General features: G+C 38.2%; 1 protein-coding gene across 1 annotated transcript; it reads left to right on the top strand.

The window, feature by feature from the left end:
- Positions 1-2,029: 2,029 nt before the first annotated feature.
- Positions 2,030-6,022, top strand: LOC108379289 (chaoptin-like). Its single transcript, XM_017635633.1, has 2 exons — positions 2,030-5,202; positions 5,472-6,022. Exons 1-2 carry the CDS (start codon positions 2,071-2,073, stop codon positions 5,643-5,645), a joined length of 3,306 nt encoding a protein of 1,101 aa, XP_017491122.1. The 5' UTR covers positions 2,030-2,070; the 3' UTR covers positions 5,646-6,022.
- Positions 6,023-12,265: the final 6,243 nt, after the last annotated feature.

Genomic DNA, 12,265 nt, shown 5'->3' with positions numbered 1-12,265 from the left:
AACGCAAAAGTTATTATACTGCTAATAGGTGCTTGATAAGTTCAAATGTCTAAGCCTTCAAAATGTAGTATAGCGTAAAAAATTTCCTGATGAACAAGCAACGTGATCGAGGAACCTGTACTTTGGAGCGAATATTTAAACTCGAAGGCTGGCGTGAGGAAATAAGGAAGCGGCAAAGAGAATCTCTATATTGACATTCGGGCAGTGCAGGGGCTGGAAAATTGTGGGCTAGTACGCAAGGCTGTGGTGGTGGAAGAACCATGTTTATGATAGCAAGCTCACAAGGTAAGAATTTTGATAGCGAAAAGAACGAGCCTCCAGCTGCTATACTAAAAGGGTATTAATTTCTGGCATGGCATGGCTTAAAGCTAGGTCTGGCGCAATGAATCAGTAGACAGTGGAACACATCCTCCGTGCGTGTTCAACCCTTGGTAGGCTACGGCTTTGGCTCTCCAGATTCGGTAAAAAATCTACTCTTGCTAGCGAATCTTGAGGCAGACGCCAAAGGAAAGCAGAAAATTTGCTGCAATTCGGCTATATTTTTCAACACAGCTGTTGGTTCAAGAAATAAGCGAAAATACCTTATCGCAGTATTCGTTTGTAACGATGTGGACTTTAATAGGCGCTACGAAAGTAAGCATGGGCTAGCCAGTCCCACCTTATCTAAACTAAACCAAAAAAAAATCGCCAAAATAAATGTATCTTTATTGCCATGTAAAAAAACATTTAGGAATCTCTACAGCCGTGACTTCCTAATTTATGAACGCAGCTAGACCTTGATAGGCGACAATCTAGTCCCCATTAGACTCTGAATATAAGGCAATCAACTTTTGGGTTAGATACCAAGTGGAGATCCAATACAAATCCCAAGGTCCAATAGTGATTTTCAAGTGTACCGTAATCGGAGAACCAACCCTTTCTCTAACAAAAGGGCGCATTTTTTGTCAGAGCACCCCATTTGAGATTGGATATCAAATTGAGTTCAAACTTTATTCAAAACATGGGAAAAATTTTGTATATCCACTTGAATATTAAGAATTTCTCAAAAATCGGAAAAAAGTTGGAAAACTCTTAGCAATCTCTGTAGTTCTCTTTCCAACAAGCACCTACCGTAATTATGGCAGGAAAACCTTGGTGGTATTGGATTTAGCAAGGAACGTGCAAAATGTATACAAATGTAATTTAGTTTCTAATATGCCGTTTGAGAAGTGCACATAGAAATGTATATACATATAATATTTAGAAGACATATAAAAGATACTTAAAAAATGCTCAAGCGGCTTATATTGCATACTTTTTGGCATTAAACACACAAGAATATAGCATAAGATTTGTCTATGAAAAATCGTTGAACTTCAGTGCTAGACCAAGTGAGTCTTAAAGGAATGTTCAATATTAATATCGTATAGCGCAAAATATAGATATGATTTGCGACCTATATCCTCATTATATCGTAGAGGTTCACAGAGAATATTTAGTTGGTAAACATCAGTTGAAAAGCTCTTATTCTGATATTTCCGATTATTTCATACACTTTGCCAAAAGCAACTATTTTGTGTTTGACGTTAGACTAACGCTATTTTGCTTTATTAGTTACCACAGAAAGAACTGTGGAATTAAAAAGGGTACTACATAGTATTCTCCCGAATAATTGAAACCTCTTGAGTTAGCACTTGTTTCCATTTTGATAATTTTTTTGTTTTGTTTTGTTTAATTTTGCTTTCATTCTTTGCCCAACCTACTCATCATCCATTTGTATAATAGCATTAAAACTTTCTTCAAACTTTAGCTCATATTACCTCTTCATTCCATTAAACAAAAATATATTCAAATACCTTACCAATTCTTTATCAAAATATTTGTCCTCAAAGGAATCACATCACCTCTCTCGAAGGCAACTGGGAGGCTCTCTTCGATTCTCTGCGCTCGTTGCACCTCTCCGGCAACGACATCACCGAGGTGTCTCCTTTTGGTCTTCACGAGAACGGCAATAGCTTGAACGGCGTCGGCAGCGGTAGCGGTCATCCTTCCAGCCTGGCGGCCATCACACGACACGACGAGCTCGGCAGCATGAAAAGTGCGCACAACCATGCGTTAAACATGCTCAACGGACTCAGCGGGTCTGCTGCGGGACATACGTCCAGCACGAGTAATCACATTGCGCCAAGCAAACCTTTCAGTCGCCTACAAAAACTACTCTGGCTGGATCTTTCAAACAATCGCATCTACCACATTGCGCCCAACTTCCTGCCACGCTCTCTGGTCACCATCGATCTGTCGAGCAATCTGCTCACCGTTTTCCCACAACAACTTTTCGAGCATCTACATGGGCTGCGCATCGTATCGCTGCGTGACAATTTGCTGCGTAGCGTGCAAACGAAAGAGCTGCGGCTGGTGCGCATGCGGTTGGAGAAGCTCGACTTGGGCATGAACTTGGTGGAAACGCTAGAATCAGATTGGTTTCAGAACAACTACTCTGACGTGCATGTGCGCGCGCTCAATCTGGAAAAGAACTATATACGGCAGCTACCACCGGCGGTGTTCAAGGGCACTGGCATAGCGCATTTAGTGCTGGCTTTCAATGCCATCGAGCGCATACATGTGAACGCCTTTGAGGGCGTAACAGAGACGCTGGAATACTTAGATCTGGAGCGCAATGAGTTGAACGCAGTTCCCGGTGCGATTAGGACGCTGCACAAACTCAAGTATCTATATCTGGCCTCGAATAATATTTATCAACTCACAAATCTGCCGGAGAACATGGATAATTTGCGCGTGCTCAGCTTGAGCGGCAACAACTTCACGATGATACCAGTGCTGGCGCTGCGTAATTACACGCAGCTGTCTTACCTCAATATGGGCTACAACCTCATTTCAGACATACCTGAGGGCATTTTCGCGGTGGACAGTTGGGGCGCAAACCTACAGACGATACTGCTGCGTAACAACAAAATCACGCACTTGCATTTGGGCTCTTTCTACGGCTTGGAGCAGATACAGGAAATCAGTTTGAGCTTCAACGACATCAATATCCACCATCCCATGGTATTTGAGAATGTTTCGCGCACACTTAAGATACTGGAACTCTCCTTCGCCGTCTTTCCTGCACGCAGTTTGGAGTCCATCGATCCGCTCGACGCACTACTGCCGCTTTCACAGCTCATGTGGCTGGGTTTGGACAATAATAATTTGAAGATGCTTTCCAACGATTCATTCGCAAATATGCGGGAACTTAGCTATATTAACCTGGCGTTTAACCAACTCAAGCAGCTGCCGCGTGGTCTCTTTCTGCCCGATGTGCACAGCCACCTCGTGGAGATCGATCTCTCGTACAATTCATTGGAAGTCATAGCACGCAATACCTTCCACAGTCTAGGTGACCTGCAGACGCTTAACCTACAATCGAATAAGTTGAAACTGCTGGAGAAGCACGCCTTCTACAATCTGGAATTTCTGCGCTACATCGATTTGTCCTATAACCAACTGGCCAACATCTCCCATGGTGCCTTCACCATACTGCCCAATCTCGCTGCCTTGGATTTGATGCACAACAACCTCTGTTCCCTTTCCCTAAAAATTTTTCATTTCGTCTCGAACACCAGCACACCGCTGCGTTTGAACGTCACCTACAATCAGATTAGCCACTTCGAGGACGAACTCAGTTCGTATATGTACATCTACAACCTGGACATTAGCCACAATGCGATAAGCACGCCGGACAGCTTCGCCAATCTAGCCAATACGCTACGCTTCCTCAACCTCGCGCACAACACCATAGGTGGGCTTGCCAACCACGCATTCGGCGACCTCGAATTCCTCGAAATACTCAATCTCGCACACAACAACATCACTTCGCTGCGGCGCCGCAGTTTTCAGGGTCTGAACAGTCTACAAGAATTGGATCTCGGCTATAATGGTCTCGAACAGCTGCAAGTGGAGCAGTTCTCGAATTTGCGCAAGCTGCGCATACTACGCGTGCGTGGTAATCGTCTGCGCGCCTTGCCACGCGAGGTCTTCATGAATACGCGCCTTGAATACTTTGATATTTCCGAGAATCAGCTATCGGTGTGGCCTGTACCCGCGTTTTCTGATGTCGGCTTTACGCTGCGCAGCATACAGATGGCGCAGAATACGCTCGAATACCTCGACTCCAGCATGTTTGTGAACTCACAATTCCTCTACGACATCAACTTGGCCTGCAATCGCATTACAGTGCTGCCTGACAACACGTTCACTTTCCTAAACAATCTCACCAACTTGGAGCTGTCGCAGAATCCACTGGTTACCACCAATCTGAAAGAGGTGTTCCTACACACGCCGCGCCTACGGCGTCTCAAAATACGTCGCATGGGCCTCTATGTGCTGCCCCAACTCAGTCTGCCCTATCTATCACACCTCGATGTGAGCGGAAATTACCTGCAGGAGCTCTCATCGCTACACGAAATGCGCCAGCTGCGCCACGTCAATGTGTCGCATAATAAAATTGTCAACGCCAGCAATATTGCCGAACATCTACCGACATCTGTGCGTGTGCTCGATTTGGCGCACAACCCACTGCGGCGCATCAGCGCGCACGACCTCGTTGCGCTACGCCACCTCACCGATCTCAATTTGCTCGACGTCAAGGTAGCCAATCCGTCGGTGTTCATCAAGCTACGTTCGCTACGCAAATTACATCTCACATCGCATCTGAATTTGGGTGAGATTGTGGCGCGTATACCGGGCCTGCAGGAGTTGCGTGTGCACTGCATGGAAACAAATATAGGGCCGGAGCTGCTGGCGAAGCTGGTGAATAACACAAAACTACAGCTGTTAGAGTTGTATGGCGGCAATGTGCAGACAATAGCACCGGATGCGCTGGCGGGCTTGGCGCGCAATCAACATTTGCTGGTAAAAATCTCACACACTAAAATATCTGATCTGCCGCCGGGCATTTTTTATACGCTGCGTGCCGTACCGCAGCTGGCTATCGACATTTCGCACAACAAAATCAATGCGCTGGCGGCGGACAGCTTCTACCCGAACAAAACCTACTGGGACACTGTGGGTACACGCAGCATTATGGGCGGACTGGACACGTCACACAATCCGCTCGAGTGCGAGTGCGGCTTGGTGTGGTTCGGTCACTGGCTGAGGCGATGGCTGCGTGAATCGGCGCAAATAAAAGTGATACAGAAGGATGAGATGAAGCGAATGGTGCAGGTGAGCAAAAAACGCATGAACTAATGAAAATTTTTTTATGAGAATTTTTATTATTTACTTGAAATTTATGTATGAACTTTGTTCTCACTTTTTTAATGCTTTTACGTTTCGTTACCCTGCACGAAGTTACCGTTACCCGTACACGTTATGCGCGTAAGCTTCTCGGTTTTAATTTTTTAGCTCTTTTTACTATTTAGTTAGTTGAGTTATTTCAGCACAAATCGAAGCTACTGCTTACTTTACCCTCTTTATCTCTTTCCGCTCTACAGCGCGCGCGCGCCAACACATGTCACGATCCGACAACTGGCCGTCGCCTACCCATATTGGAGATTTTTCCCGAAGACCTGTTGTGCCAAGCGAGCGCGCTTAGCAGTTCGAGTGAACGTCTCTTTCTGCTCTCGTTTGCGGCGATTGCGTTACCGCTCTTCACAATGTCACTTTGATAATTGGAAGCGTAGTAAGAGGCGTGAACTTAGCTGTAGGAAACATACTACTACGAGCGCATAGCTGGAGCGAAGGAACGAGCGCCATGCACTCGTCACATATTTGTAAAGTACTATAAAGAGAGGCACCGTAAGTGTGATGTAGCTGTAAGAGTTGCCATGTAAAAACGATACAAAAAAACTTAAACCAAACCTAACTGGAATGATTATTGCTTTAATTGTTGAAAAGAGTGGAGAAAGAAAACAAAAGTTGTTAGCTGAAAAAATGTAAATTATTGTAAATTTCTTAAAAAAAACTGTTATCTATAGACTATAGTTCTAGCTAATGTAAATCTGATAGACTTAAGAAATAAGTTTATAAATAAAAAAATATTTGAAGCCGTAATTGTTTTTGATTTTGATTTTATATTTGTGTTGAGCGATGGGAAACAAGAAATAATACTTACGTATATTGTTGAAAAAAGTGTAGATTTTAAATAATTATAGAATTGATTCCTAAAGTAGTAACTTTTTAATAACAACTATGCAAATAGGATAATACATAGTAATAAAATATAAAATATACTAAGTATAGCACTTGGATAGTTTAAATTGTAACAAAACCTATTTATAAAATGCATGAAAAAATTATTGAACTCGTCTAAAACGATTTGGCGAAAGATTGGAGAGAAAGAGAAAAGGTGAAAAAAACAAAAAGATCTACAAATTTATTTCTCTCTTAAGTGAAAGTTATTTCGTTAGAACTTTTCGAATTAAAATTTGCTATTGCATACTTTTTGGATTTTCTGCCAACGCAATTTCAGCTATTATTTTTTAAAGGCATGATATAAAGTTAATCTAAAAAAAGAAAGCACTCTTTGGTTCTGGACATTTGGAACAACTTCAACAGAAGCTAGCTGTTTTAGTGCTGGTTATCTAGCTGTAAGGTGTTAAAATGTCAAAATCCTTAGTCAAGGAATTGCACACAATAGGAGAAATTTTCAAAAATTTCGAAAATCTTTTTGCATCAAACCAATTCAAGTTGCATAGCAAAATTAATAAACTCGTAATTTTTTCAAGCAACCACTTTCTAGCTAAATTGTTTATTAAATTGTCTCGATTTTTTAAACAGCTGGCAACCATTCCCAAAAATGTTTCACAGTGTACGTGTAATATTGCATACATATACATATAACTATTTGTGTAGTTAAAATAAATTTGAGTTTCATAATGGGTGGCAACCTTTACTAAAAATACGTTTGAACTAAAGCTTTCCTGAATCTCTTAACTTTGGCTTCAGTTTAGAAATATCAAAAAAAAAATATCGTGTATAATTTATTAAAATCGATTTCTTTAAACAGTTGGCAACCCTCTTCAAAAAAATATTCAGCTAAAACATTCTTAGGCCCTGTTCGTTTGACAACCAAATTGTGATAAATATTTCAATTGACTTCTGAACTAATTTGAACTAAGCATTTTAAACAGGTGGAAACCCTGCTACACATAATCTAGATATAAAGATTTTTTAAACTCATTTCGATTAATACCTATCTTTTGACGATTCTTTTAACTTTTAAATAATTTAAATTTAACTCTTTAAACCAGTGAGGCAAACCTCTTCAAAGAGCTTAAAAATATTCCTATTTTTCAAACTAGTTGCTAAGCTCATAGTTTATTTCAGATCAAAAGTAAAATACTTAAATAAAAATCAATGCAAAATTCACTTTTGGTCCTGTTTTAACTTTTTTTAATACTTTATTGCATTTTTTCTGACTTTTTCGGATTCGAGTAGTGATCTCGCCACCGTAGCCGAGTGCTTCGATGTGCCATAAAAAAACTTCTTCGGGTAACGCTAAAATCCTCGACATAGTGGGGTTGGAGTACAGTAGCTGTCTCTATCAGGTCACGGAAATTTACTTCTATCGAAATTTCTATGTCCATTATCTCTATAGACCACATCGGTATTTTTCTGGCTGAGTTATATGCAATCGACATGGCAAGGCTGGTGAGCATGATCGATCTAGCTCCATCTAAACTTTCCTTCGTTGTTGACAGCGACTAACTCGATATGTATTAAGGAATGGCGAAGATCCCTACCCTGCGATTTCTGTCTTCAGTAGTCGAGAGAGTGACCAGGGCAGCCACCAACAGTAGGTGGGAATATCTGCACACCTGCATGGTATCACGCTCGCCCTGGCCACGGCTCGACGAAGGAACAACAAGGTTTTCAAAGCCAAACGGAATACTAACGGGTCACTAGATCATTGGACATATGGCTGACAGGTTCGAAGCCCCGCATAACGATTTCTGTAGAAGCTTCAGAGATGAGGAGGAGATGGAACTCCACCCCTGGGCATTGCAATGCGCCTTTGCAATGCGACTGACTCATTTTCAGTCATAACACTTTACAAGCAGTTTCTCTCTCAACGAAGAGAGAGACTTTCTCTGATAGACTCATACTATTCTACAGTAGACTAACTACATACATTCCCAATGGTGGGTGTCTCTGCTTAAAAGACAGGCACACTCAGGAGTAAGGAACAGTGGTGGTTTATGTTTACATCTTCAAGCCTTCGGTGGAAATGGAAATCGGTATGTCAGCTACTCATTCCTCCCTTGATGAGAACCATTTGTATAAAAATGCTTAACCTCTGTAAGCCTGGTGAAAAAATACCCCAAAATTGGACGCTACAATTTCCAGCCTATTAAAGAAAGGATTCTCACTCTATTAGTAAATGTATGCGGTAAATCTATAAACGTATAACTAGAAAAAAAGCAATAGTTGCTTAACTTCAGACATATATTGGTACGACTATATAAATAATAAAAAACGTAAAATTTTTTGATTATTCTTATTATTAAAAAGAAATAATATTATTTTAAATTTTTTAGGAAAAAGTAAAGTAATTTTTCGAGCGAGCCTGGTGGGATCTGTGGACGCCCTGCACTCACGCACTGAAAACTAGTTAGGTGGGGATCGCCAGTGCGTGAATCGAACTTCAGCTACTAATGATTTGAAATCACGGACGCATCTGTTATAATAGTTGTGATCTATTGAAAATGAGTCGGGCCTCTCAGACCCCACCAGGCACTGCGAAAGTTAAATAGATGTCTTAGATCGATGTTATTAGTGGTCATAGTGTATTTGTTTCGAGGCGTTTCCACGGGACTGAATCTCTGTTAGTTGATGTTAATAGACAAGAACTTCTCCAATGACAAGCGAGCACTTTTCTAAATTATTCTGAACAATTTTCCTTAGCTTAAGTGTCCGAAGTAGGTAGTAAATTTGAAACAAACATACGAGACACGTGAGAAAATTACTTAAAAAAACGACCAGATATGTAAGATCTTCGAGTTAAAAGTAAACCTAACTAATTTCACTATGAACATACATAACTTTGTAACACAGAGTAAGTAAGAGTAATAATACTAAAAAAAAAAATATGGAAAAAATGCTATGACTAAAAATATCACTGTAAATAAAATACTGTAAATGTATATTAACATAAATGTGTATATAAATGAAGTATATTTACTAGTGTCTATAACTCTTATCTATTTAAACACATACCTGCAGACACCTTCACACACTCGATTATAATATAAAAAATGTAGATATACCTTTACTAAAAATAATAAATAAACCGATAAAATAAGGCCAACAATAAATTGACTGTAGTTTAGTGATAGTTTAGTGCAATAAAAAATTAGCAAAAAAATATTTAGACTTCTAGGAGAAAATAATTTGGAAACCTTAGAAGAAATATCAGCACTGTGCAATTGATTAAAACTTATTTTATATATATAATTTTAGTTAAAGGGCAAATAATTAAGAAATAATACCAAAAAAATGCGTTTATTTATTGGGAGGTATGTATGTATAAAAACATAAATAGTTACAAGAAGCACTTTTTCACTAGCAAAAGACCAGTAGAGAATGCAAGTAAATTTAAGTTAATTAAGTAAACTTTTTTAAATAAAAGGAATGAAACATTTTTTAAACAAGAAACTAAATTAGATTGGTTTACTATCAGATTCCATGCATAGATGTATATTAGGGTGCATCACTCTCTATACAAAAAAAAAAATAAGAATTGGTACTATTTTCCCATTTTAGTTATATAATTTAATTATATTTAAAACTTCTGCCCAAATATTTCGAAAGAAGATTAAGATTCATGTAAGCTTGGCTGATTTGAAAATATGTATCTCCAAAAAATCTGTTTATTTTTATTCCGTTTTTTTTTTTTTTTTTGGAACCATAAAATAAATTAATAAATTGTTCTAACATTTTTATGCAGACCCTTTAAGCGTGAACTCTTCAATCATTTGAGGTTTTTTTTAAAAAGAAAAGTTTTACAAAATGACTTTCTTTATACAAAAAAGCTCTACTTTTTGAAGTTTTTTTTTCAAATCAGTAAATCTTAATAGCCTTCGGAAATAAAATAAATTTGATAATGCGCGAGGGAAAACTGCACCGTTTTTTGTGAGGCACCCTAATGTTCAGAATTAATATTGAACTTTTTCAATCAAGAGCTTTCATTTTATATTCGAATATGCCTATACTTTGATTGCTTAAAATTTATATCTACATTTTCGGGATCCTTAAAAACTTCCAAATATCTGCTAGAAAAGCGTAGAAAATTTTTCTTCACATTAAAGTCAAAGTTAGTTTGGAGGCCAGTTCCAATATTCGTTGGCTGAATTTTAATTAGATATTTTTTTGACTACTTTCTTTTATAAAATGGACAATCGTGATACTAATTATAATTAAAGAAACTGCAAACTTTTAAAATTAAGCCACTACAAATACTAACTAGCGTAAATATTACGCGCTTATGTGCATATAAAAGTAAACATAAAAAAAAAATAAAAAAAATTAAGTAAAAGTGAAAGTAAAATTAAACTTAAAACAAAATTATCAAAGTAAAATATAAAAAATTAAATAAGAAACTATAGTAAAAACAACAATAAATTATTATACTGAGGGAAACTAAATTTTAAATATACATTCAATTTGTTAGAAAAGCGCTTTCACATAGAAATAAAAAGCAGTTGTTCAGCAAAATTAAAGCACCCTAGCACAATGCAGTTGCAATTACTCAATTGCAGTTTGAAAGTGTTAAAGTGTGAAGGGAACTGCAAAACATTTATGCTGAAAATATATATCTACATAAATAGTTAATTTAAATGAAAATTATTTAACAATAAGCGGAATTGAACTGATGCATTTAATATAACAACCACAACAACAACAACAGGACCAACAATAGCATATTTGTACATTCATACATATAGAGTTACAAATGAAGGAAACCAATAAAAAAAATTACTTTCTAATACTAAATCGAAATATTTAACATTTATTAATTGAGGTTGGCCAGAGCGTATGGGTAACATTTTTTATATGAAACATTTTTAAATAAAACATTATATTAGTTAGCTTCAAAAAGTGTATATTCAATTTAAAACCTGTATACTATTTTCAGTTAAAAGTGTATGACTTTGCTGTTATTTGTATTAATTCATTTTATGTGCATATAATTTCATAAACTTTTTTCCTGTGGCAGTGACTTAAAAATAAAACAAATTTTTTCTAGAGTCTACAGTTGAATGGAGGTCAAGTAATTAACAAACCACCCTTGACTTCATCAAAAGTAGACGACCCCCATAATCGATTCAATATTTCAAAATTGAGGGATTCTTATCCCGATTCCGAATTGCTGCCTAAACAAACTGGGTAGCGCGAGAAAAAATTCAGCGCACGACACAGTAACTATCATCTGTTTAATCTTAGCATGAGCGACTACCTGGGAGGCAATAAGTGACTATTCTGAGCTTTGCGAGACCGATTATCTATGGCCCGCTGTCATTTCAATTTTGATCCAGCTAGGTGTCCCGTGGAAAGTCATTATTAGATAGAAATTGTTTTGCAGCGCTAAAGCTGTGAATATGTGTCATTATAAGGGTGGTTTCTAAAGAGAATGAGGGGTAGGGATGCCTTAAAAATTTAGCACAGGTTAACTTTTAACTTCGTGGAAGACGCCTCAAGTTTCTCGGGAACCATTTCTTCGAGAACCTGGATATCTTGGGGAAAGCTCCTCTGGAAGAATTCTTAGGATTCGCCAGGAAATCAAAACGGCTTGAAGGGATAGGCTTGGGGTAACCCCCCAAGAAATTGAAAATAATTCTGAACGACCGCTTCGCGTTTTAAAAAGTGGCATAACTCCGTTGTTTTGGGTACTAACACTTTCAAGTTTTTAGCAAAGGTTTATTTTAATAAACCGCAGTTTCGGAAAAAGTGTTGGTTAAGGTCTTTGTCAATGGGGTGGATGATATGGATAAAGCTCAATTGAGGGCATAAACAAAGAGTTTTGCAAATACACGTTAAGCATAATACAGTTGCCGGACGTGATCGATCGTGTTTGGATATAATTTGGTAATAAAGTGCCAAACGGGAACAAAAGTATTCAGAGCAATTTGAACGGGAACTAAACTCTCCGCAACGTTCTCAAGAAGAACAAAATAAGAACGAAACATTCGGATACGTTTCCAATGTGAACAAAATAAGAATAAAATTATAGTTCAAAACACTAAAACCTCCCTATTATAATTGCCATTCGTACTGTCATCAGGTATGT

The sequence above is a fragment of the Rhagoletis zephyria genome, unplaced genomic scaffold (assembly GCF_001687245.7).
Source record: "Rhagoletis zephyria isolate East Lansing unplaced genomic scaffold, Rhagoletis_zephyria_1.1 Rzeph_scaffold_16078, whole genome shotgun sequence".
NCBI classification, from domain to species: domain Eukaryota; kingdom Metazoa; phylum Arthropoda; class Insecta; order Diptera; family Tephritidae; genus Rhagoletis; species Rhagoletis zephyria.
Note: the sequence above shows the minus strand (reverse complement) of the source record. Positions and strands in the feature narration are given on the sequence as shown.

Coding starts and splice junctions, on each gene's coding strand:
- LOC108379289 (XM_017635633.1), top strand. CDS start 2,071: ATGAAAAGTGCGCACAACCATGCGTTAAACATGCTCAACGGACTCAGC. Junction 5,203..5,471: donor AGATGAAGCGAATGGTGCAG/GTGAGCAAAAAA, acceptor TCCGCTCTACAG/CGCGCGCGCGCCAACACATG.